This window comes from Heteronotia binoei, chromosome 1 (assembly GCF_032191835.1).
Source record: "Heteronotia binoei isolate CCM8104 ecotype False Entrance Well chromosome 1, APGP_CSIRO_Hbin_v1, whole genome shotgun sequence".
Lineage (NCBI taxonomy): Eukaryota > Metazoa > Chordata > Lepidosauria > Squamata > Gekkonidae > Heteronotia > Heteronotia binoei.
This window is the reverse complement of record NC_083223.1, coordinates 177,547,820-177,574,456: the sequence shown is the minus strand read 5'-3', so window position 1 is coordinate 177,574,456 and position 26,637 is coordinate 177,547,820. Positions and strand designations below refer to the sequence as shown.

The 26,637-nt window shown below is 45.7% G+C and overlaps 2 protein-coding genes across 6 annotated transcripts in view; one reads left to right on the top strand and one right to left on the bottom strand.

The window, feature by feature from the left end:
• Positions 1-1,901, bottom strand: part of TMEM63B (transmembrane protein 63B) — a 130,541-nt gene extending 128,640 nt beyond the window's left edge. For 2 of the 3 annotated variants that reach the window (XM_060244602.1, XM_060244608.1), the window contains exon 1: positions 1,672-1,883. The gene's annotated coding sequence lies outside the window, so the exon portion shown is untranslated. Of the gene's footprint in view, positions 1-1,671 lie in introns of all 3 variants that reach the window. The other variant, XM_060244616.1, reaches the window with a different exon arrangement.
• On the top strand, positions 1,210-25,896 carry MRPL14 (mitochondrial ribosomal protein L14). 3 transcript variants are annotated; one of them, XM_060244634.1, is made up of 4 exons: positions 1,996-2,066; positions 3,089-3,237; positions 17,013-17,106; positions 25,404-25,896. In XM_060244634.1, the coding sequence occupies exons 3-4, from the start codon at positions 17,033-17,035 to the stop codon at positions 25,768-25,770; spliced, it is 441 nt and encodes a 146-aa protein (XP_060100617.1). In that variant the 5' UTR covers positions 1,996-2,066; positions 3,089-3,237; positions 17,013-17,032; the 3' UTR covers positions 25,771-25,896. The 3 variants fall into 3 exon arrangements, with proteins under 3 accessions (XP_060100624.1, XP_060100609.1, XP_060100617.1); XM_060244641.1 differs by lacking the exons at positions 1,996-2,066; positions 3,089-3,237 and adding an exon at positions 1,210-1,492; XM_060244626.1 differs by lacking the exon at positions 3,089-3,237 and having other exon boundaries at positions 1,954-2,092.
• The last annotated feature ends 741 nt before the right edge of the window (positions 25,897-26,637 follow it).

Genomic DNA, 26,637 nt, shown 5'->3' with positions numbered 1-26,637 from the left:
CAAGCGTCAGATACAACTGCAGCTACAAGGCAAGCTTTATGCTACCTAACAAAAAAAATAATCCGCATTCCAAAGTCTGCAGCATCAACAGCAACTAAGACACCTCCAATGGTTCTCATTAGACAGTGACACACACAGAGGATCCGGTCACACCCATAATAGCAGACCAACATTCAGAGCAAGCCAACGTCATTGCCATTAACATGAATGGAGCTTGAAAAAAATGCACAATACAGTAGTAATAAACTGTAACACCAGAGAATTCACTCCCCTCACCCTGGTGCTTCCCAATGTGCCTTCCTTTGCATTTCAGCGAACTTTTTATTTATAATCATAGCAGGAGAAGCACTCTGAAGGGACCACTGGAAGGAGGTGGAGGATAACCACAGTGAAAGGAAGAAAAAAAAAATGAGGAGCAAGGGAGAAGGAAATGGCAGAGGGAAGGAAAGTAGCGGATTTTAAAAAACTGAGCTTATCAAGTCTAACCTAGATTTTCTTTCTGATACGCACACTCACAATTGGCTGAAACTTAGAATGGCTTGTTGATTCAAAAAAAGTAGCCAAGCTAGTAAATGCAACTGATGTTTTTATTATCACAAAGGGTTTGTCTCTCTTTCTATGGGCCATGTCCCACAGGTACACACCACAGTGCTTCCTTTAACCCTGGGTGTTTGGGACGAGGAAACTCCCCTGATTAACTCTGCTGTCGATCATCTTCAGAACAAGCTCATCGACAGATCGCTGAAAAGAGGGAGAGAGATGGTAATACGGATCTGGATTCTTCTTTTCCTGCTTCCCAGAAGAATGAGGTGCGTTTTCCTGAAAGGTGCGAAGGAATGCTTCAAGCAAAAGCCGATGAGCAGAGGAACTTGCCCTGTGAAAAGGCTCCCTCTTTCCTCTCCTCCCCTACCGCGCCTTTTGCAAAAGAAAGAGGGGGCTTGACTGCAGCAGCGTCACGAACCAACATCGCCACCATCGCGATCACACCAGCAAGATGGGATACAGCAACAAAGAAACTCAGCCGTCTCCCTTCCCCTCCCCTCGGAGACACACGCACAAACCAACCCTACAGAGCGTGATAGGTGCGATGCCTGCCTGATGGCGAACAAAGCCTCTTCTTGCCCGCCTCTCCCTCTTTTGACATTGTGCCGGGGAGTCCGCGGAACTGCAAGGAGACGCAGAAAAGGGACCCGGGGGGTGGTAGTGTGTGTGAATGAATGTCGTTGTGTCCAGCTCAGCAGGGGAGAAAGGCTCCGATCAAGCAGGAGCGGAGGCGGTAGTCCTTGGGTGGATACGATCTAGCCTCCGAGTCTGCCGCAGGGCTCCGCAGAAGGGCACGACAGATCCATGCGCGCACACAAGGGGCAGAACCGGGCAAGGCGTCCGCCGGTGCCCGCCGGCTAGCAAGGGATCCTGGGCGACGCTGGGACCGCCGCTGCCATTGTTCTAGCTAGAGGCGGAGGAAGCCACACGCACCCCCCGCAGATCCCTTGTGAGTAAACAGATACTGCCCTGGGAAAACCGGGGGGGGGGAGCCATTCCCCCCGGGATGTCCCTGCTTTTCAGGCTCCCTTAGAAACAGGTCTTGGGAGCTGTTATTGCTGCAGAAGGGGGAGGGAAGAAAAGGAGGACGGAGGGAGGGCATTGCAATGCAATTCACAGCAGCCTTACCCCGGTGTCAAACGCAGTCAGGCTCCTCTTAGCCGTCTCCCCGTTCTGTGCGGCGGGCTGTAGTTGACGCCCCCTCCTCCAGGGAGTAAAGATTGCTCAAGGAAACACCCCAGTCCCCCGTCTTCTCTCGTGTTCGTGTCTCCTAACTCCAGCTTCCAGGCTGAAGGGATAAGGAGAAGGTGGAGGCAGAGAGAGGAGGAGGCGTGGCCTTCTGCCCGGCGCAGGCAGGAGACCGGGCAGGGAAGGGGGTGGGGAATCTGCGCATCGCTCTCGTCAGGGTTTTACGCATGCGTGCCCTCGGAGGAGGAAGGAGGTTGTCTTTCCCCGCAAAGGCTTGATCCTGCGCACGCGTACTGGGGAGAGTTCCTGGGCCCGGGAAGCCTGCGAGTGACCGGGTAAGGGGATAGATCGGGTTGCTTAGGTTTGTTTCATTCCGCTTGAGGAAGATATGGGGCAGGTGCTGTGTGACGTCTTGATGGTTTTTATACAGTGGGGGAAGCTAGTGTGCGGGGGGTGCGGGTAGCTCGGGCTGCGGTACGATCAGTTGTGCTGCAGCGTGGTAAGGGAGTAAATCCCATAGCGTTCAATCCCAAAAGTAATTGCAGTCATGTGCAGAGTGATTTTAGTCTAAATTCGGTGGGTATAGATTGCAATAACTACATAGGATTGCGCTGAGCACCGCTGTCTCCCTGTGACCAGCGGGACTTCCTAGTCAGCTGCAAACCCATGCACACGCACTTGAACTCCGCGGGGCTTTCTCGCAAGGAAACAGGCGGTCTTTCGTTCGAAATAAGTTGCACTGCCAGCCAACATCAGCGCATTTATTAGGAAGCAAGTTCCTTTCAACATCTTGGGAATTACAGCAGCCCAGTCCTGTATTTGAGGCATTGCTGCGCTGGTAGCATGGACTGTAACCTATTTCCTTCATGCTGAGTTGCAGGTTCCAGCTTTGAACGTCCTTCGCATTAAAAACTTCCCCTGTATAAAACTAGCACAGCAGGGAGAAAGGTGCGCTCTCTTGTCTTTTTGTTTGTTTGTTTGCTGTGCTGGTTTTGTATTTGGAGGGAGCTTTTAAGGTACGGAAGGATTCCATGATCTCCCATCCGCATTTTAAATCAGTGTCTTTGCATCCCACCCACATCAGCCCAGTTAATTCTCCTGCCTATCGGAATCAGGTCTTAATCGAAAAAGTGAGCATATGTATCTGTAAATGAAATGGCCTCAGCTTTTACATTAAAAAATTTGTCTCCTGGAATTTGCAGCTTCATGGGACATTGTGTGAATTTCTTTATTTAAGAACATTATAGTGACACATGTAATGATGTTTTCCAAAGATGATAACTTTATTTTTTTGAAGGAGAAGTGATTAAGCTTGGTGCGGGGCAAGCTGTATAAAACAGCATCTTTATCTTTTCAGCCTGGTTTGCAGTGACATGAGAGGCTGAAAAGATTAAGGATGGGGCATGTAGGCACAACATGGTAGCAGGAAGATAAGAAAAGGACATAAACCAGGAGTAGATGAACAGAAGGAACTTGGAGAGGGAGACCTTTTTCCATAGTTGCAAGGTATGTCAGCTCTGTCTGCTCTCCTTCCTCAGAAGCAAGATTTGCCTTTTGTTTTTCTTTCCCTTTCTGACAGAGTTCTTTCCTGAAGGACTTTTGATTATCCTGCCCTCTTACTACTGCCTCAGCCCAGGAACCTGAGAGAAGGGTCAGGATCTCCCTTTAACTTAAACCACTGAAAATGGAACTTGAGGCATTTTGACATTCAAAATTAACAAAATATTGCATTCAAAATAGAGGGGAAAGGTCAGGTGAAATCAGTGGTTGAAATTTCTGAAGTAACTCAGTATAGATAACTGAGGTAAAACCAGCACATGCACAGACTTTAGTTCTTATATTTCAGGCTAATTGAGTGTTTCTTAAGCTATTCAGAGTTACTTAAATATTTATGTTGAGAGACTTTTGTTCCAGTGTTTTCTAAACACTCCAGTACATTTTGAGTAGTGGCTATTAGCCACAGTGTGTGTGTACATATATGTTTGTGTGTGTCTGTGTCTGTATGTATATGTATGTGTGTGTGTATATATATATATATATATATATATATATATATACACACACACACATTGGCCACTGTGTGACACAGAGTGTTGGACTGGTTGGGCCATTGACCTGATCCAACATGGCTTCTCTTATGTTCTTATGAGTATTCTCAGACTCTTTCGGTTTCTGGAAGACTGGTACACTCTTTCAGTATCCATTTTGAGTTTTGAGTTTTTACTCAAGGCAGTTTCTAACCACACCAGGCTAGGGATCTCTGCACTATTCAAAGCTATCACCCTGTTGGGTAGGGAAATTCCTTCTCTGCTTAAAAGATCTATCCCTTTCCTTGGCCCAAATGGAAATCTCTATCTAACTACCCACTCGTCCTTACCAAGTTTCCCCCGTTCTCTGTGTTAAACTGCTCTCAGTTAGGGCTGAATTCTGAAACTGTCAGTACTTGACTATTCTTAGCTAGGGCTGAAATCAGGTTAAATTCTCCTTAGCAGCCAGTTCTCTGCTCAGCTGATGCTAACCAATCAGATATCTTGGAACAGCCTGCTGCTCAAGGTTTTGTGAAGAATTAACCCTTCACAGTCCTTATCTGTTTACACAGTACTTCTAAGCTTTTAAAAGTGCAGTCTGTCACACAAGTGTAAGGCCATAAGAAACAAAGCCATTCAGAAGAAAGTTTGGTAAGAAAAGTTGAGCAATTGGGGTAGCTTCTTATCTCTACTCTGGAATTTTATGAAGTATTATATTAGCACCCTAACCTGGATAGCCCAATCTTGTCAGATCTTGGAAGCTAAGCCCTGGCTACTGTTTGAATGGAAGACCCCCAAGGAAGAAGAAGAGAAGAAGAAGAAGATATTGGATTTATATCCCACCCTCCACTCCGAAGAGTCTCAGAGCGGCTCACAATCTCCTTTACCTTCCTCCCCCACAACAGTCACCCTGTGAGGTGGGTGGGGCTGGAGAGGGCTCTCACAGCAGATGCCCTTTCAAGGACAACCTCTGCCAGAGCTATGGTTGACCAAAGGCCATGCTAGCAGGTGCAAGTGGAGGAGTGGGGAATCAAACCCGGTTCTCCCAGATAAGAGTCCGCACACTTAACCACTACACCAAACCGGAATCCCAGAGTTTCTACACAGAGATGGGAAATCACAACCTCTGATTGTGTCTGGCTGTGAAAACCTGACAGGGTTGACGCAAGTCAGATGTGATTTGATGGTTAAAAAAAAGTATTGAGAGAAAACTTGTGATGGACAGTTTAAACACATAATAAAACAGTCCCCACCTTAGAAAAGTTACATTCTAGTCTACTCATGTTTGCAATACAATAAGGCCCCTTTCAGGCAACCTTTGTAATCTGTTGGTAGCCAATTGTTAATGCATTTTTGTGTCATTTCAGACACAACTATTTTAGCAACTGGCTGCTAACAGATTTTATTTACCTTTTCATACAAAGCTGCTTGTGTCTGGTTAGCAAAGCGTGGTCAAGCCATTCTTGAGGTAAACTGCTTCCTTCTTTTTTCACCTCTTCTGTGCACTTCTGAATTGCTGTAGTGTGCTGTTTAAAATGTCTGCAGTGCTTCCAGTAGTGTCACACTTTTTTCTTGCCCTTTTTCACCATGCAGTCTTCCTCTAACTTTTTTTAATGTTCTAAGTTAAGTGCTGTTGAGATAGTGATTGTTGTTACATGGTGAAACGTTGAGTGGTGTTGCTATAGCACTGAAGAGCTATATTGGTATAGCACTATAGTGTTCAACTTAGAATGTTCAAGGAAAGTTTGAGGAAGTTCACATGCGACAAATGGTAAGGGGGAAAGTGTGCCCCTGTTTGAAATGGCCAGATTACTTCAGAGACAGCTAATTAATGGAATGAAGTTGTAGCATATGGCGTTCGCAGAACGCAACCATTTCAGAACACCGTAACAGCACAAGCCGCGGAGGCGACTGAGAACACCCAGGTGCCTCCGCGCGGCCCGCGTGCTCGCTCTCTTCCATCTTGTTTTGTACCTGCAATAAACTATGTTGCCCTACGCTCGTCTCCAAGTCTGGTACATTACAGTGGCGACGAAGGTGGGATTCTAGCCCTGCAGACAACCGGGCTACCGAGGAGACTCACGGGCAACCGGGCGATACAGCGCACATCGCAACATCGCCACGACCGCCGCTGCTACCGCCACCATGGCCAGCTCAAGCGGGAACACCGGTCACATTGAAGCCTTCAACCCTGCCCATGCTGACGGATGGGAGTCCTACTCGGAAAGGGTTGATTGCTACCTGAGGGCGAATCGGATAACGGAGGACAGCATGAAGAGAGACGTTCTCCTGAGCGTCTGCGGGGCCGCCACCTTCGAGATCGCAAAGGGTCTCTCGGCCCCCGCCCGTCTCACTGAGAAGACCTACGCAGAGGTCGTCCGCCTCCTCACGGGGCACTTCCTGCCACAGCCCTCGAGAGTGGCCCGTCGGTTCCTCTTCCACAAGAGGGACCAGCTCCAGGGCGAATCGGCTGCCGACTACCTAGCGGCCCTGCGACAGATTGCCGGGAGTTGCAACTTCCCGAATCTGGAAGAGACCCTGGCTGATCGGTTCGCCTGGGGCCTCCGCGACGAGAGGCTCCAGCAAAAGCTCTTTGCGAAGGAAGAGCTCACTCTGCAGGGCGCCTTCAGCGAGGCTGTGGCGTTCGAAAGGACCACCCGGACTTTCCCCAGAGCCAAGCCAGAGGCCGTCCACCACGAGGAGATGGACCCAGAGCACCCGGACGAGGGAGAAGCATTCCAGATGCGCCGCTCGACAGGACCAACCTCCCGAGCTCCACAGCGCCCCCGAACGAGCGAACGATCGAACCAACGCTCCAGTGATCGGCCGAAATGCGCCAGCTGCGGCGACCCCCACGACAGGCGAGACTGCCAGTACCGGACCTGGGACTGCAGAAGCTGCGGGAAGACCGGCCACATAGCGCGGGCTTGCCGAGCCAAGTCAAACCTCCCACGACCAACCACACACCACGAGGCTGCTGAGTCCCACTCCCTGGCCTCCACCACATCCCAGGTACTGAACTTACCCTGTGCCACCCCCAGCAAGATCAAGATGGCGGTCCTTATAGAAGGAGCCCCATGCCTCATGGAGGTGGACTCAGGCTCCTCCCTCTCCATAATCTCGGAGGAGACCCTGAGGAAGCTGTGCCCCGAGCGGAGAGTACCGCTGCGGCCAGCCGACTGTACCTTGCGGGATTTTCAACGCAACCCAGTACAGATCGCGGGTTGGGCCAGGGTGCATGTGGAGCGGGGATCCTTCAGGGGTCCGCTGGACATCCTGGTGGTGAAGCGATCGCTCACCACCCTGTTGGGCCTCGCGTGGTTCGGCCCCCTGGGAATCCGCGTAGAGGGGGTAGCGCAAATGGTCTCGGCGGGAGGGTTCGGGGAGGGGTGCAGAGAGTTCCCCGATGTATTCGACGGGTCGCTGGGTAGTTATAAGGGCCCGGCCATCTCCCTCCCGCTCAACCCAACAGTTAGACCGATCCGGCTTAAGGCTAGGAGGGTCCCCTTCGCCCTGAAGCCCAAAATCGAGGCAGAGCTGGACCGCCTAGTAGCACAAGGGGTCCTAGAGCCGGTCGATTACGCCATCTGGGAGACCCCCATTGTGACTCCGGTCAAACCCAACGGGGACGTGTGGATATGTGCAGACTACAAATGCACTATCAATAAGGCGCTCCAGGATAACCCCTATCCGGTGCCGGTGGTCAGCCACGTCCTGGCCGCCCTCGCGGGCTCAAAGATTTTTGGGAAGCTGGACTTGGCACAAGCCTACCAGCAGCTCCCGGTGGACGCCAAAACGGCTGAGGCCCAAACGATCGTAACCCACAGGGGGGCGTTCAGGGTGAACAGGCTACAGTTCGGGGTCAGCGTGGCTCCGGGGATCTTCCAGAGTATAATGGATGCTCTCCTTAAAGGGATCCCCGGAGTCCAACCTTTTTTTGACGACGTTTTAATCGCCGCCCTGAACCCTGAGGAGTTCAGCAACCGCCTCAGGGAGGTGCTCCGTCGTTTCCAAGTTGCGGGACTGAAGGTGAAGAGGGAGAAGTTTCTGCTGGGGGTGCCACGGGTGGAGTTCCTAGGATTCGCCGTGGACGCGGAGGGAATCCATCCGACCAAGGAGAAAACCAGGGCCATCGTTCAGGCCCCGGCCCCCACGTGTAAAACTGAACTACAGAGCTTCTTGGGGGTGCTCAACTTCTAGCACACATTCATACCCCACAAAGCGGCCATCGCTGAACCCCTACACCAGTTACTGGACAAAAAAGCTCCATGGGTGTGGGGGAAGAAGCAAGCCGCCGCTTTCCAGGCAGTAAAGGACGTTCTGGTCTCTAACGCGGTGCTGCACCACTTCGATGAGCGCCTTCCGGTCATCCTGGCATGCGATGCGTCGCCGTACGGGGTGGGTGCAGTCCTGGGGCACCAGCTACCGGACGGCCGGGAGGTACCGGTCGCCTACTATTCACGCACTCTGACATCGGCGGAGCGTAATTACGCTCAAATCGACAAGGAGGCCCTGGCCATCGTAGCGGGGGTCCACAAATTTAACGATTATTTGTACGGGCGGCGGTTCACAATAGCGACCGACCATAAGCCGCTTTTGGGTCTGCTGGCCCCAGACCGCCAAACTCCCCAAATCCTGTCCCAAAGGGTGTTGAGGTGGAACCAATTCCTCAACTCGTACACCTACACTTTGGTATACAGGGCGGGCAAGGCGATGGGCCACGCTGGCGCATTCAGCCGCTTGCCGCTTCCAGACACGGGCCCTGATCCTGCCCCAGCACACCATGTCATGTCAGTCGAGTCTCTCCCAGACCAGCCCCTCCACGCTGCAGAAGTGGCTAAGGCCACCGGGAAAAACAAAACGCTTGCAAGGGTGCTCGACTGGGTGGTGAGGGGGTGGCCTGAAGGGGACATGGGGGAAGAGTTCAAGCCCTACAAAATGAGGCGGGAGGAACTCGCGGCCCACAAGGGGTGCCTGCTATGGGGGAGCCGGGTGGTGGTCCCCCCCCCTCTACAGAAACGGGTCCTGGAATCACTCCATGAAACGCACCCGGGGATAGTGAGAATGAAGGCCCTAGCCAGGAGCTATGTGTGGTGGCCGGGAATGGACGGGGAGATAGAAAACTGGGTCTGGAGATGCAGCGCCTGCCAAGAGTCACGGCCGGACCCACCCAGCGCCCCGGTTACTCGGTGGGAAACCACAAGGAAACCGTGGTCTCGGCTCCACATTGACTTCGCGGGGCCGTTCCAGGGGCAGACCTTCATAATCATAGTGGACGCCTACACTAAATGGTTAGAGGTCATCCCCGTGGCGTCCACCTCCACTGCAGCCGCCATCCGGGCCCTGCGCAGGGTCCTGTGCACCCACGGCATCCCAGACACCCTAGTCTTGGACAACGGGGCAGCCTTCACCTCGGGGGAGTTCCAGGCGTTCCTCCAGAGGTACCTCATCAGGTCTGCCCCCTTCCACCCGGCCACCAACGGCCAGGCAGAGCGGATGGTCCGCACGACCAAAGAGGCCCTGGGGAGAATTGTGCAGGGCGATTGGGAACACAGGCTAGCCGCGTTCCTCTTTGACAACCGGGTCATCCCAAACCCAGTCACCGGGGTCAGCCCAGCTGAGCTACTCATGGGGCGAAAGCTCACCACAAGGCTGGACCGTCTACACCCCGACCGAGCCTCTGACGTGCGAGGGTCCCCAGAGGTCAGAGACGCGGCTAGGGGGTTCTTCGCAGGGGACCCAGTGTTCGCCCGCAACTACGCCTTGGGCCCGGAATGGTTGGCAGGGCGGGTGCTGCGGGTCGTGGGGTCCCGCCATTACGAAGTGTCCACCGAGGGGGGCCAGACCCTACGCCGACACATAGATCAGATGCGCCGCCGGACCCTGCCCGAGGCACCCGCGGAAATAAGGGGAGAAGCGGGGTCCGGGGAGCCAGCAACAACCCCTGCACCAGCACCCAGTCCGCAGCCACAAGCAGAGGTGATCCAGCCCCCCGAACCGGACCCACAACCCACGGACGCTCAAGACTCCAGCGAGACCCCGAGAGCCGAAGCCACCCCGGCACCGCAAGCAACCCCCCGGCGCTCAACAAGGGAGCGACGGCTGCCCGCCTACCTCCAGGATTATGTGCGCTAACTAAGGGGGGAGGAGTGTAGCATATGGCGTTCGCAGAGCGCAACCATTTCAGAACACCGTAACAGCACAAGCCGCGGAGGCGACTGAGAACACCCAGGTGCCTCCGCGCGGGGCGCTGATCATCCGCCAATCACAGTCAGTGGCGGGAAATATGGCTGGCCAGCATTGGACTGGCCAGCAGGTTGAATAGTCCCGGGACTGTATATATGCGGGGCCCGGCCCGCGTACTCGCTCTCTTCCATCTTGTTTTGTACCTGCAATAAACTATGTTGCCCTACGCTCGTCTCCAAGTCTGGTACATTACAGAAGTTCTCTGTATGAAACCTCTTTCCCTGTACTGCTTTACTCAGAGCCATTCAAAAATGGATGACAGCTGGTTTAGAATGGTAAAATGAAAGAGGCCAACGTTGCTGTGAATTCATAAGTTTTTAGTAAATGTGTTTCAGAGTACAGCTGTGCTTATGAGGGATTTTGCATCCTATGCTTACTTTTCATGATCACTTTTCAGATGATCTTGCACATGAGTATTTACTGTGCGGTAGAGATTGGACCAAGAGACCCAGGTTTGGATTCTGTTGTATGAACTTTGGCCAGTCACTCAGTCTAACCTACCTCACAGGGCTGTTGTTAGAACAAAATATAGGACCACAGAACCACATATGCTGTCATGAGCTCTATGAAAGAACAGCAGGATAAAAATGTGATATTATTAGTGCAGCAGATTTAATTTGCTAGATATTTTTCAGGTTTTATTGTTTTTCTCTCAAGCCTATGAGAGAAGTAATTAATATTCCTTCTTAAATAGAGGACTAAAACTCAGGGAAGTGGCGCAGATGCACAGTGCTTCCATAGCATTGACCAAGCTTGAATCCAATCCGAAGGACTGTCTGTATTGGTTAGTAATTGAGACTGGAGCTTGAGGAAGTTGATTGGTTTAAAGCCCTTCATAGCCAGGATTAGACTTAATTCAGAGTTTACTAATATGTATCAAGCACTTGGCAGTGGAATCTTTGTCCTGCCTTTTGACCCAGAAAATCATCCTTTCTTCATTGCTTACCACATTTTTCTCCAGTATCTTCTGCCAATAATGGCAGGATATTTGGCCTTTGTAAATTTTTGATCCTTCTGTTTATTCTAACACCCCCCTCTCATCTGAAAAAGTGAGCAGTGACTCACGAAAGCTCATTCTCTGCCACAAATTATGTTAGCCTTTAAGCTGCTATTGGACTTTTTACTCTTTTCTGTTGCTACAGATTAACACAGCCACCCATCTTGGACCCCCCCCCCCCCCTTTTGATCTGTATATTAAAATGTTCAGCAATAACTTACATGTGGGGGAGAGGGTTGTACTTGATTAAAATATTTCCAAGGCAGTTCTCAAAAGAAGAGCCAGTGGATAAGCACTAGGGTGCTTGCACAAGCATGTAAAGCTAAACTATTTTGAGTGCTCTTCTCTTGAAATGCCACTTTCAAAAATTTGTGTGAGTGGAGAGGGAACCATGTTTACAATGTAATCCTAAAAACACTTCCCTGAGAGTAAGCCCCATTGAAGAGACCTGAGTAACATTCTGAATAGACCTGTTTAAGATGGCACTGTTAGTGTAACAAACTTAACACAGTGCATCTTAGATTCTAGCTGTGTCACTGATTCAGGTATGGAATTTGTAGCCGATAGTTTGCCCATTCAGAAGTCAGGAATGAAATCAAAGATAGAGCTGACTACAGTGAGTGAATTGCCGACAGGTTATGACCTTTTGGAGCAATGGGAGCGTTTCTGTCTCTTTGTGCTCCAGTTGTTTGCTCAACTGCAGATCTGCCCTCATATTACTCAGATGAGTGGTGAAGGAACATTTTCTGGGGTGGGAATCAGTCCTCCTCCCCCCTTCCCCTGCTTAAATGCTGAATTGCATCATAAGTTTAAAAACATAGTGTATTTGTGCTGGTTAGGGGTTTTAAATAAGAAAACTGTTTCTGTTAGGAAAGGAGTTATCCTTTTTTGCTTCTTAAATTATTTAAATGAATATTCTTGCTGCACTTCTGGAAAGTAAATGCCATGACAAGAATAAGGGAGAAAATGATCCTCTGCCTAATGGTAAAAATGCACAGGCTTTGTGCTTGTCTATATAGTGTTGGAATACCATCTCTGTTGTTTTCAGTGATGTCTTAAGCACTGTCCAATAGGTGAAGGGGTGGCCAAACGGAAGCCCCCACTACTCCAGCAGCTGACTTGGAAAAGGCATTTGTCTCTTTAAATCAGTTTGCCAAGCCTGCCTGCCTCATCTGACATTTATGTCTTGCAGCTCTCAAACATCTGACGTTTATTCTTTGTGGCTCTTACATTAAGCAAGTTTGGCCACCCCGGAATAGGTGCATGGCAGTCGCTCAGCCACTTTATACACAGCAAATGGAATGTCTGTAGGCAGGGTGGAATTATACATTATCTTAGTAAATGTGTATACTACATATGGCAAAATATGATGAATGTAAGATTGAGGGGCCTTTGCAGGGTGGTAGGAGTGGTGGTGAACTTTTGGGAGTGTTCTCCCTCCCTCTCCCAAATCTTTTCTCCACTTAGCAGTTCTTGATTTTAGAGATAAAGCTGAGGAAGGAATATGGAAAATGTCTATGGGGAAGGTTCATTTGCATGAGAGAACTGACTGGGGAAGGAAGGATTAAGCAACTTCTTATCTGCTACTTCTCTCCCACATTTATCTTGGGAAGAAGGCCTGCATTTCTCTCACAGCCTCTAATCCTGCCCTGACCTGAAGTAAACAGATTTTTCTCTCCATCCCTTGTGCCATGGATGCCAAATTTGTATTGGATCAGAGCCCAAATAATTTCTGGTAAATTGAAGAGAATGAGATAAAATGATAGGTTCTTGCTTTAGAGAGCCCAGAGTGATTGATTTAAGTTCACATTTAAAAAAAAAAGTCCTCCTGGAGCAATCATGGCATAAATTGGAAAAAGAACTGTCTGTATAATTGCCATTTACAAGAACTTCAGATAGACAGTAATTGTGTTGTAAATATCCCTGTGTCGCAAAATCACTTTTCAGCTTGTCAGTTCTACGCTGAATATGGCTTAACAGTATTTTTTGTTGAGTGGGTTTGATGAAAAGGATTGAAATGCCATCATCTGTCTAAAAACTGGTGAATCATAAATGACTGAATTATGAGAAGAGTATAAATAGGCAAGAAAAGGATTCCTATCTGCTATCTTGGGCATTCCCTATCTCCACCTGTGCACCAGCTGGAAAAGACTTTTTGCGTGGGAATCATTTTCAAATGATCATTGGAGAGAATAGGCAAGGAAGGAGAAGACCTGTGTCAAATACAACACACACACAGTGGTACTTAAAGATTAAGAGAAAAGATCATTTAATTCATGTATGTCCTGTTGTGGTCAGTGCTCTAATGTTGTGGTTCCTGACATGAGTGTGCCAAAAGCATGGGCTTCATGAAACTGAGAAGTGCCTGGAATTTGGTAGCATCCTTAGACTTTTGCTAGTTAAAGCATAAATTGTATAGCCAAAATATGATTTATGAAGAAACATGTATGTGTGATTTGATTTTAAAATAATTTATTCCTATCAATGACTGAGTTTTCTGTCCTTGGTATAAGAGCAATTCAGGAAAGTGACAGAATTTTGCTTAGAGCAACTTTGTTGTGTTATATGCTTATGACTTTTTATCTGCTTCTATGGAATAGAAATTTAGGGGAGTGAAGAGTTAAATAGAGATGCAGACGCCCAAAGACACACTGATCTTGACTTGGTCAAACCAAAGTTTAAAAAAGAATGGTAAGCTTAGTGTTCTGAATTCATAACAGCTTTATTCATGTCAAAGGAGATGGCTGTGGTAATTGAGGGGAAAAATAAGTAAACGTACTGCAATACATTGGTTGTTGTAGATTTTCTAGGCTGCGTGGCCATGGTCTTGGCATTGTGAGACATGACGTTTCGCCAGCAACTGTGACTGGCATCCTCAGAGGTGTAACCCAGAAAACTGGAGTTCTCTCTGGGTCAAATTGAGAAGAAGTTGGTAGGAATGTAATTTATATCTACTCAGGCAGGTGGGGTAGGACTGAGTCATTATCTTGTGGGAGCTTCCTGGGCTGTGACATGCTAATGGAGGAGCTTACCTGAGGGGGTTCTTTTGTATATGGATTGGCTATTGAGAGTCTAATCTTATCTGTAGCGCTTTTATAAGCTGTAGGGCATTTTGTGTTTTTCAGGAATGGAAGCCATGCCCTATTTATTTTTAAACTTGCTTCCTTCCTGTTGAAATTGTGTTTATGTTTATGGATTTCAATGGCTTCTCTGTATAATCTAACATGGTAATTGGATGCATTGTCCAGCATTACAGTGTCCTGGAATAAGATACTGTGTCCTGTTTGAGTTAGGCTATGTTCAGCCACTGCTGATTTTTTAGGTTGGCCAAATCTACAGTGTCTTTCATGTTCTTTTATTCTTGTCTGGATACTATGATGTGTGGTCCCGATGTAAACTTGTCCACAACTGCAGGGTATGTGATATACTCTTGCAGAAGTGAGGGGGTCTCTTCTGTCTTTTGCAGATTGTAGTATCTGATGTATTTTCCTGGTGGGTCTGAATGCTGTTTGTAGGTTGTTTCCTCATAAGTTTTCTCATCTTATCAGTGATTCCTTTGATACATGGCAAAAACAACTTTTTTGTGGGAGACAGTTTACATCGGGACCTCACAATGTAGCATCAAGACAAGGGCATGGCTTCCAGTCCTGAAAAACACAAAATGCCCTACAGCTTACAACTGCACTACAGATAAGATTAAAATTTCAATAGCCAATCCATATATAAAAGAACCCCCTTAGGTAAACTCCTCCATTAGCTTGTCACAGCTCAAGAAACTCTCAAAAGGTAATGACTCAGCCCTACTCCACCTGCCCCGAGTAGATATAAATTACCTGCCTACCAACTTCTTCTCAATTTGACCCAGAGAGAACTACAGTTTTCTGGATTACACCTCTGAGGATGCCAGTCACAGTTGCTAGTGAAATGTCAGGTCTCACAATGCCAAGACCATGGCCACGCAGCCCAAAAAATCTACAACAGCCAATGGACTCCGGCCGTGAAAGCCTTCGATAACATATACTGCCATACAGTTTAGGAATGTCAGTGATTCCTTTTTTGGAAACATCACTGAGCAGTGTCTAATGTCAAGCATATTTTTAAAAAATACTAATTACAATTTCCTGTGTGTTCTCTTATTGAAAATAACCTAAGGTTCAAAAAATAGAACATCAGTTTTGATACTTAAAGATTTAAAAAAAGTAGATGAGAAATAGTTAAACATTTACTGCTAGTCTCCTTCAAATCATTGCAGCAAGTAAGTTTAGTGTCCTTTCTGTTGAAATGTTTTAAGAATAAATGGTTTCTGTAGCTGTCAAGCAATCCAAAGTAATCTGCTGATAGGTGGGAAACTGTGTTGTGGCTGCACTGCAGTGTTTGTGTTTTAAAAAATATAGCACCATTTTTTAACACGTAACTGAACTATGCTGACTCTGTTATGAGGGAATGTTGCAGGGCTTTGTTAACAATACAGTATGTGCTTTGAGGGTTTTCAGGATACCACCCAACAGATCCTACACCCCCATCCCTGATATATCCGTATCACCAACTCAGCCTCCTGGTGGGGCCTGGAGATCTCCCACTTTTACAACTGATCTCCAGCTGGCAGAGATTAATTCCCCGGGAGAAAATGGCTACTTTGAAGGGTGGACTTTGTTGTTCCTCATCAAAGGCTCCTTAGAAAGCTCAAGAGTCATGGAGTAAAAGGACAGGTCCTCTTGTGGATCAAAAACTGGCTAATTAATAGGAAGCAGAGAGTGAGTATAAATGGGCAGTCTTCGCAGTGGAGGACGTAAGCAGTGGGGTGTCGCAGAGCTCAGTACTGGGTCCCATGCTCTTTAACTTGTTCATAAATGATTTGGAGTTGGGAGTAAACAATGAAGTGGCCAAGTTTGCAGATGACACTAAATTGTTCAGGGTGGTGACAACCAGAGAGGATTGTGAGGCACTCCAAAGGGATCTGTTGAGGCTGGGTGAGTGGGTATCAATGTGGCAGATGAGGTTCAGTGTGGCCAAGTGCAAAGCAATGCACATTAGGGCCAAGAATCCCAGCTACAAATACAAGTTGATGGGGTGTGAACTGGCAGAGACTGACCAAGAGAGAGATCTTGGGGTCGTGGTAGATAACTCACTGAAAATGTACAGTGTGCAATTGCAATAAAAAAGGCCAACGCCATGCTGGGAATTATTAGGAAGGGAATTGAAAACAAATCAGCCAGTATCATAATGCTCCTGTATAAATCGATGGTGCGGTCTCATTTGGAATACTGTGTGCAATTCTGGTCACCGCACCTCAAAAAGGATATTATAGCATTGGAAAAAGTCCAGAAAAGGGCAACTAGAATGATTAAAGGGTTGGAACACTTTCCCTATGAAGAAAGGTTAAAACGCTTGAGGCTCTTTAGCTTGGAGAAACGTCGACTGAGGGGTGACATGATAGAGGTTTACAAGATTATGCATGGGATGGAGAAAGTAGAGAAAGAAGTACTTTTCTCCCTTTCTCACAATACAAGAACTTGTGAGCATTCGATGAAATTACTGAGCAGTCAGGTTAAAACGGATAAAAGAAAGTACTTCTTCACCCAAAGGGTGATTAACATGTGGAATTCACTGCCACAAGAGGTGGTGGCAGCTACAAGCATAGACAGCTTCAAGAGGGGGTTAGATAAAAATATGGAGCAGAGGTCCTTCAGTGGCTATTAGCCAGAGTGTTTATTTATATATATATATATGTGTGTGTGTGTGTGTGTATATATATATATGTGTGTGTATATAATTTTTTTGGCCACTGTGTGACACAGAGTGTTGGACTGGATGGGACATTGGCCTGATCCAACATTGCTTCTCTTATGTTCTTATGTTCTCATGAGGCCCCTCCCTTCCTCAGACTTCACCTTCTCCCAGATCTACCCCCAAAGTCCCCAGATGTTGTCTAACACAGACCTGGCAACCCTAGTTCTTATCTCTATAAATACATGTAACTGGTCAATAATCATTCTTTATTTTTTGCCTAGGGTTTGTTACCAGAATCCTGATGGCTCTTTTGAAAAAGTGTACAGGGTTATTCCTTACCCAAGTAAGCAGAGCAACCAGTCAGCGGAATTTCAGGTATTTATTCCAGTGCAATTAATGGAATAGAGAAGCTGCTTTTACTCAGAGAATCTCTTTACTTGCAGAATCAACCAACCAATTTTATTTATTTATTATTTAATTCATATGTATCTCCCCAGTAGGAACCCAAAGCATTTGCTATCATTCTCCTCTCCTATGCAGGATTTTTCCTCCTTTTTTTAGAGCAGCCATAATTACTAGATTATGTATTATTAGTTTGGATTTAGGACATTTTATGCCACCTCTCCAGATAAAGATAAAACAATAAAGAATATCAATTAAAATGATGTCAAAATATTTCACTAAAATTAACTAGTCATGTTGAAAACCATATTTCATGAATATATCATATTGATAAGACTCCTGGGTTTCTTCTGTTGACAAAAATAATTATCCCAAAACAATATAAAAGTCCATTAAAATTGAAAACATAATATCATCATCAGCTTACACTGATTCTAACATGAAACGTTAACCATTTCCATGTCATTCTAAACTGTGATATTCCAGGTATGCTCCAAAGAAACTTGGTCCAATTTTATTATATCTGCAAGTAATAAAACTGTGACTCATTCTAACTTTGCTGCTTCTATTGGGTTGGATACAGTGTTAATCTTCTGAGAAAGGATTTCAACTGAAGCTAAAAATGATCCCTAAAATGTTGTTCCCAGGGGAGAGGGGACTTTAACGAATGGTGTGATGGGCTAACTGGAGGTCTGCTGAGGGAGGAGGAAACTGGCACAAGTTCCCTTAGCACACTGCAGTTTGTAGGTACTATCATTTAATGAATATAGTTATTAAGGCCAGGAGATTCAAATCACCCTTCCAGAATCATAACACTTTGAAACCATATATTAGTTTTAAAGTTCATTTGGTATTGGGTTTCCGTGTTGCTCAGATCATGTAAAATATGACAACATGCGTATACGACTGTGGAGGCACATACACAAGTTTAAAATTGCTATGGCCTTGTAAAACATCTTTGTGCCACTTCTCTACAGAACCAGAAATAACTCTGCTGCACTGTCTGAGCTGTGTCTTCTACTGTGGTACACTGTGCAGATGGGGGTAGATCCTACCCCTGTTCTACCACTCCACTGATCAGTATTTATACACCACCCTCCCTTTTGGCTCATGTTTGAAGCTTTCCTCCAGTCTTAGGAGCCTCCCTCCAACTTAAGTGGCTCTTCTGTTGGAAGAAGAGCCCTTTAAGTTGGAGGATGAGGCTGGCTGGACTCACCCCAATTGCTCCAGCCTAAGCCTCTTTGAATCCAATGAGCTTTGACTGGAGTAACTCTAAATAGCACTGCTAGTCCTTCCAGGGCAAGACAGGCAACTATCATAGAGCCACACTGCTGTTTCTTGCCCAAAGAAGGAGCATTGCTGCAGCCATATAAAACTGGATGCTGCCTGCCACATGCTCGCTGGAACCAAGCAAATAGGCCTATGGCTAATTGCATTTTTTAATTTCACTCCAGCCAATCAGATTTCTAATATCAGTATCTGTAATATATGTAAAGGTTTTTAGTTGCCCTGGTCCTTAGAAAGCAACTAGTTACATAGAAATAGATATACAGAAATTTAGCAGGGGAAGCTTTTCCTGACATGGAGATGAAATTCCTAGGAGAGATTTGCCTACATCTCGTTATGCACAGGTTGATGTTAAAGGTTTCTTTCCTCATCTCTTAATATTCTGCTCCTTTTAAAATCACTAGCTTCAGTACTTGGCATATCTTTTTAAAAGTACCTTGTTTAGCAGTGCTGGAAAGCTAATGACTGAGACCCTGGAGAGCTTCTTCTGCTCTGAGGAAATCATACTGAGGTGCAAGGATTAGCAGTTTCACTCAGTATCAGATGATGTTACTAGTTTTGTGGATCTGCTGTGTGTGTGCATATGACGCGTTATGTGAGCAGTCCAGCTTTTCTTCACCTAGAGATTTAAATATGTTAATACACTGTTCTCCCAGTAACTCCTTTGTCAAGTGTAGTCTGTATACATGTGTGAGAATCACCTCCCTCTTTTCTCCCTTAGTTGGCAGAGTGTGCTTTTTCATAAGGGAAAATAATCCAAAGATTCTTTCAGAATCAAGAAACAATTAAAAAATATTTTATTCTATAAACGCAATTAAGTTCATGGGGCAATCCTAAGAGTTGAAAAATACAGAAAGTGAAAAAGAAAAAGTACAGTAGGTCTTCAGACGTCTTCAGTGACCTGACCCATTATCAGTGTGGGGCCTGGCTGGAGTGTTGGATGAAGATCTGGGAGACCCAGGCCCAAAGCCTGGTTCTGCCATGAAGGACATTTGGTGACCACGGGCCAGTCCTCTCAGCCACACCTATGTCACATGAGTTATTGTGAGGACAAAATAGAGTAAGGATTAATTACTTTTGTTGAGTTCCATGGAGGAAGGACAGGATAAAAAAGTAATATGTCACTGTCATATATTCATAAAATGGTCTTTATAGAAATTTTAAAAAGGAGGAATATGTGCCCTTCCTCCTTTGTTCTGCAGCTCTTGGTAAGAGCAATGTGCAGATTGTCAAGTAACTTCACATTCAAGAGGGAACACAGACCCTTGACATTTGTGATTCCTCTGTAATAAATGCTTTGTAGAATGAGAGTGCTCCTGAGTGGGGAGAGCCCTCTCTGACTGTTCATCATGTGCTACTTGAATGGCCAGTGCAAACAAATGGAGAAGCTGCCTTTAAGCCCAGTCTAGCAAGTGGAACCTCAGTATGGCAGGCAGGCTGCTTCTGCAGATCTTAGTTTGCATAGGTGTGGCATTCCCTCAGGTACATAGTAAGTGCTTTTCAAGGACTAATAACTTGTCTGTAATCTTATTTTTCACTAAAAAGTAAAAATCAATCTGCAAAAAACCTCTGAAAACTGCAACTCTCCTTTGTGCAGTTTAAAATTGTTTTGCTGCTTGTCTGGCTGCAGTATATTCAGGATCTTTTTTTAAAAAGAATCCATTATGTTAATATCGCTTTAATATCTATATTTGGCTTTATCTAATGAAGCCAGAAGGGATAACAGCAAAGGTTGGTAATTTCAGCCACCCTCTGACCACACTGGCTGTTCAAGTGTGCTGTGATCCATTTGCTTTTTTGCTTTTGAGCTCCTTTGAGTGCACATCCCTCAGTCTTGATTTGTAAGAGTCAGGAATCAGAATGTTCACCCAATCAATTTAAAGGATGATGTACAAAGCCCTGGCCTACAAAAAGATATGATTGCCTGGGTGTAGATTAGGAAGGAGTTCATTACCAGCATACTGCTAAGTGAACCTCACTATATAGTGAGAGCTACATAAGAACTTAAGAGAAGACATGTTGGATCAGGCCAATGGCCCATCCAGTCCAACACCCTGTGTCACACAGTGGCCACTGATGGACCTCTGCTCCATATTTTTATCTAACCCCCTCTTGAAGCTGTCTATGCTTGTAGCCGCCACCACCTCCTGTGGCAGTGAATTCTACATGTTAATCACCCTTTGGGTGAAGAAGTACTTCCTTTTATCCATTTTAACCTGACTGCTCAGGAATTTCATCGAATGCCCACGAGTTCTTGTATTGTGAGAAAGGGAGAAAAGTACTTCTTTCTCTACTTTCTCCATCCCATTCATTATCTTGTAAACCTCTATCATGTCACCCCGCAGTCCACGTTTCTCCAAGCTAAAGAGCCCCACGCATTTTAACCTTTCTTCAAGATCTCTCTCTTGGTCAGTCTCTGCCAGTTCACACCCCATCAACTTGTATTTGTAGCTGGGATTCTTGGACCCAATGTGCATTACTTTGCACTTGGCCACATTGAACCTCATCTGCCACGTTGACGCCCACTCACCCAGCCTCAACAGATCCCTTTGGAGTGCCTCACAATCCTCTCTGGTTGTCACCACCCTGAACAATTTAGTATCATCTGCAAACTTGGCCACTTCACTGCTCACTCCCAACTCCAAATCATTTATGAACAAGTTAAAGAGCATGGGACCCAGTACTGAGCCCTGCGGCACCCCACTTCTTACCATTCTCCACTCTTTTGGAAACCTTTTTAAAGATGGGGGTGACATTTGCTACCTTCCAGTCCTCAGGAACAGAGGCAGATATCAATGAAAGATTACATATTTTTGTCAGAAGATCCACAAGTTCAACTTTGAGTTCTTTCAGAACCTTTGGATGTATGCCATCCGGACTTGGTGACTTATTAGTTTTTAATTCGTCTATCAGTTGTAGGACCTCCTCTCTTGTCACCTCAATCTGACTCAGGTCTTTCAACACCTCTTCCACAATTAGTGGTTCTGGAGCAGGCAATTTGGAGCTACTTATCTGAAAAATCTTTGGAAGCTGTCTAAAAGTCACAAATTTCATCAAGATATTAAAATATTTATTAAAAAAAAAGATGAAGCACAGAGGCTCTCCTCTCCCCATGACAGCCATATTTATACTACATTCTAAGAGAGCCAGTTTGATGTAGTGGTTAAGTGGTTGGACTCTTATCTGGGAGAACCGGGTTTCATTTCCTACTCCTCCACTTGCAGCTGCTGGAATGGCCTTGGATCAGCCATAACTCTCATAGGAGTTGTCCTTGAAAGGGCAGCTGTTGTAAGAGCTCTGTCAGCCCCACCTACTTCACAGAGTGTCTGTTGGAGGGGGGCGGGGGAGGTAAAGGAGATTGTTACTGCTCTGATTCTTTGAGATTCGGAGTATAGGGCAGGATATAAATCCAATATCATCATCCTCATCCTCTTCTTCTTCCTCTTCCATGGGAATTCTGGGGCTTGTGGTTCCACTAATGGCAGAGAAGCTTCCTTGAAAGACAGGTTGCATTCCACAGTCCAAAGGAGTATGCTTGGATGTACAATCAATTCATACAGGGCTACAATTTTGCCCAGTAGGCATTAATACATGGACAAAGTCTCTGTTTCCCCAGAACACTTTCCTAGAAGTAAGCTCCAGTAAGTAAACTTCAGTATGATTCTGAGTAGACCTGATCAGGATTGCTGTCTTGGACTGTTCTGAAGAATTGTCATTGAAACCCACAAAGATATGAAATAATTTTCATTTTCAGCAGTGTACAAAATGTCAGAGCAACAGCTTCAGAAGTCAGAGTTAAATAACCAAACTTTTTAAATAAAAATATAGTATTACTTTTGAATATGATTCCTTTTATGGACTTCCACTAGCAAAATGTGTATTGAAATGCATCAGTAAATAAGGAATCTATCATTTGTGTAAAATTTAGTTAGATTAACATATAAAGCCACTGACAAAAGACTCTAAAAATCATAAAACAGTAATCTGAGAAAATATGTTAGGGGCCTGGTGGTGGAACAGGCCCAGTTTGACTTGGAGACCCGGTTCCATCAGACCCCTCCTGGGCTCGTGCCCCTTCTTGGAGGGTGCTATTTTGCTTCCTGCCACGAGGGCATGCCGCCACCATCTGCTCAGTTTAGAGGTCCTGACTGAGAGGAACAGGACTCTCTGGTTCTGAGGCCTGGCCTCAAGGTCCCCTGCTACCCAGTACCTGCTTACCACAGAGACCAAAGTCCTTCTTTAGGAGACCACTGGAGGATTGGCGCCCTTGCCAACTGTGTGCCTTCCCCATGAAGAGTGGGACTTCACTCTTAAATGTGGCACAGAAAATTACCGCCAGCATTCAAGATATTAAAATATTTATTAAAAAGGAAAAAAAGTTACAAGCATACTTTTAACTCAGCACACAATCAGTGACAGAAGATCAAATAAAAGTTTAATCGCATGCCTCCTCTCCCTGGTGTAAAAACATGCCCTACAAGTTGAAGTACAGCAGGCAATCCTAAACTTATTAAATTACCAAATATTCTAAGGATATCTCATTGTTTCAGGCTGCCCGCACCCAGCCACATGGTAATCAATATGGCTGCTGACCTGAGCATAGCGGTCTTATCTTCCAAGGCCCAACTCCAAGACAGTCTCCCCCCTTTTGAGGCAAGCACTTTTAATGAACCTTTGACTCCACCCATTTTACATCACTCTCTACCCCTTGTTACCTGGTCCACCTAGATCCCAAATGCATCCTGGGATCCCTCCTGGGAGGCATTCTGGGAAAACCTCCAGGATTCACCGGGAGATGATACTAATACCAAATCCCTCAGTTCCTTTGTAAGCTGAGATATTTCCATAACTATGGCTGGCAATTGACTTAGCTTCCTGCTTTTCCAGAGAGAAGAAACAAAGAATGACACTTTTGAAACTGGGGTGGGGATGGGGGTGGGGGTGGAGACATTCTGTCACAGGCCGTATGATCAATTTACAGATGCAATATAATTGTGCATTAATCATAAAGTCTTTAAAGTTCTTTAAAGTAAAAGTTCTTTAAAGGAAATCCAGTTCTTTAAAGTAAATATAATCATTTTAAAACAAAGGAATTACAAATGTTTGGTTTCTAAGAGATAAAACAATGAATGGATGTATTAAAGGTACATTAAATCGCATTCATCCTCTCCCTGGTGTAAAAACATGCCTTACAAGTTGAAGTTCAGCATGCTCAGTGGTAGAGCATCTGCTTGATAAGCAGAAGGTCCCAGGTTCAATCTCCAGTATCTCCCAACTAAAAAGGGTCCAGGCAAATAGGCATGAAAAACCTCAGCTTGAGACCCTGGAGAGCCACTGCCAGCCTGAGTAGACAGTACTGACTTTGATGGGCCGAGGGTCTGATTCAGTATAAGGCAGCTTCATATGTTCATTAAATAAAATTAAATACATTAAATTATGATATTTAGTGCCACGTTATAATTTTTATGGGTCTCTTATGGCCCACATATTTAATGTGTTGAATTTTAGGCCATTTTATTTGTTGTAATTCTGGGTTGTAAAGTTCCTTGAAAACAATTTAGTAATGAGTACAGAATAGGGACACAGTATAATTTGAACAAGTGGCCCCGTGGTGCAGAGTGGTAAGCTGCAGTACTGCAGTCCAAGCGCTGCTCACAATCTGAGTTTGATCCTGGCAGAAGTTTGATCCTGGGTTCAGGTAGTTGGCTCAAGGTTGACTCAGCCTTCCATCCTTCCGAGGTCAGTAAAATGAGTACTCAGCTTGCTGGGGGTAAAGTGTAGATGACTGGGGAAGACAATGGCAAACCACCCCGTAAAAAGTCTGCCAAGAAAATGTCATGATGTGACGTCACCCCATTTGTCAGTAACGACTCAGCGGTTGCACAGGGGTCTACCTTTATAATTTGAACATTTTTCAATATTGGTAAGCACTTCTGTTCCTGTGCCTTGCTATCTCATTTTTTTTAAAAGTCATTTTACTTACATTTAATGTATCTTGTAGCGAGGGGGAAAATCAGTGCAAGATAACTGCTTACAGCTCAAGTCACTGGTTGGCTACATTCCCAAGGCACTTTCCTGGGAGTAAGCCTAGTTGAATACCATGAGTGGTACTTCTGAGCAGATATGCTTAGGATTGCTCCCCTTGCGTCTTATTTGCAAGATTCCCTCTAAATAACCAGGCCTTGAATTCAGTAGAGCTCACAGGAGCACAGCTCTTGAACCTTTCTGAGGGTTCCCCCTCCTCCCCCCCACCTACCGTGTCCTTGAATAGTAGGTGCAGGTGCATAACAATCCATGGATTAAAAGAGCGGGCAGCCAGCCAGCCACCAGGAGCTTTGCTACACCCCTAGCAACCCTCATTAACCCCTGGAGAAGCCCGCACCAGCCTTTTCCCACTTCTTATGTGATTTTGGACAGTGGGTGGCTTGCTGGCCTTTTGACTGTGTGTGGGGGGGCAGCCAAGGAGAACCCTAGGTGAGTGAGGCCTGCTTGGGCTGGCTGAATCTTTAGCCAGCCCATGCAGGCCTCACTCACCTGAAGCTGTCCTTTCTTGCATTGGGTTGCTTTTGGCTGGTGAGGGGAGGCGGCATATGCTAATGAGTTATGTTAATGAGATCCACCACCTATTTTTCTCCAAAACGACCCCTGTATATAACCATATTGTCTCTTGGGGATACGAGACTGCCCCCCACCATAAGAACATCTTACTAGAATCTAATCATCAATAGCTTTCTGTTTTGAAGATCAATATGGTAAAGAAGCCAGTCCTTACTGGAGATGCAGTCTTAAGCAGAATCTACCTTTCTAAGCCCTGGAAGAGTACAACTCTGCTTAGGATTGTACTGAAAGTCTTCAGGTACCAGAAACTGTATCCACGATGCTTCTCTTCTCAATTATGTTCTGTCATTTTAAAGAAACTATGAATGTGAGAGATTTGTATATTGCCACATTTCTATCAAGCATTCTCTTTTCTCTTTTGCCAGCACCAGTGGCATGTGCAGTGCGATACAGAAGATGACCCGTGTTCGAGTGGTAGATAACAGTACCCTGGGAAACACACCATATCACCGGCCACCAAAGTGCATTCACGTGTACAACAAAACTGGAGTGGGCAAAGTGGGAGATAAAATCCTTCTGGCTATCAAAGGGGAAAAGAAGAAGGCCTTAATCGTTGGTCACCGGATGCCCGGCCCTCGCATGACTCCCAGGTTTGATTCCAACAACGTAGTACTCATTGAAGATAACGGGAACCCAGTAGGGACAAGAATTAAAACCCCAATACCTTCTTTCCTGAGAAAGCGTCAAGGAGAATATTCCAAAGTATTGGCCATTGCCCATAACTTTGTATGAAAAGTTCTTTGAACATTGTAGCACACAGTACTTCCTTTCCACTCCTAGATCTGAGGAAGAAGGATTAAAAATGAACAGTTGTCTTTCATTCTGCTTATAAAGTAAAACCCATTACTTAAAAAAAAATGATATTCAAGTTGTCCTTTTTTCTGTCAAGTTTTGATGTGGTATCATTAAAGTTCAGAATGCTAATCTATAGTTTTGTTTTCCACAGTTGATGGTGTGTGAGAGTGGGGGGAGCTTGACAGAGAGTAATTGCACCTCACTTCCCAGTGATTATTTTCTTACTGCTTCAGTAACACACTTGTAGGACTATTTGGGTACCATGCATAAGATCACTAAAGAAATACTGAATCTGATAACCTAGTAGATACTGTGGCATTTTTATGATTTCTAGTCCATATGAATTTTGAAAACAGCTCAAGAACATAAGTGGTGGCATGAAGGCAGCATTATTTTTGGTTGTTATTTCTGCTCCCACTTTTTATAGTTTTCCCCTTCTTCATTCCTTGCTACACAGCATTCCAAAGTCATTGAAATGCTGCCACAAGTCAATTAGTAACAGTAGATACATGCTGGTTTGTGCATTAGTGAAGCATTGGGTCCTGACCTGGATAGCCCAGGTTAGCCTGATCTCATCAGATCGTAGGGTGGCCAGAAGTCAGCTGTGCCTCAATGGCAAAGGGAAAAGAAAAGCATTGGGATTCATGGACAAGACACAGATACAAAAAGCCTTGGCATTTCTTTCCCATTTAATTCAGTGGGAGTATAGCCCAGAGGACATTAAGCACATGAGTCTTATTAATTTAATGGGCATGTAAGTGTGCTCTGTTTTGGAGCTCTATGGCCAGTGATTGTAACAGGTGT

Coding starts and splice junctions, on each gene's coding strand:
- MRPL14 (XM_060244641.1), top strand. CDS start 17,033: ATGGCTCTTTTGAAAAAGTGTACAGGGTTATTCCTTACCCAAGTAAGC. Junction 17,107..25,403: donor ACCAGTCAGCGGAATTTCAG/GTATTTATTCCA, acceptor CTCTTTTGCCAG/CACCAGTGGCATGTGCAGTG.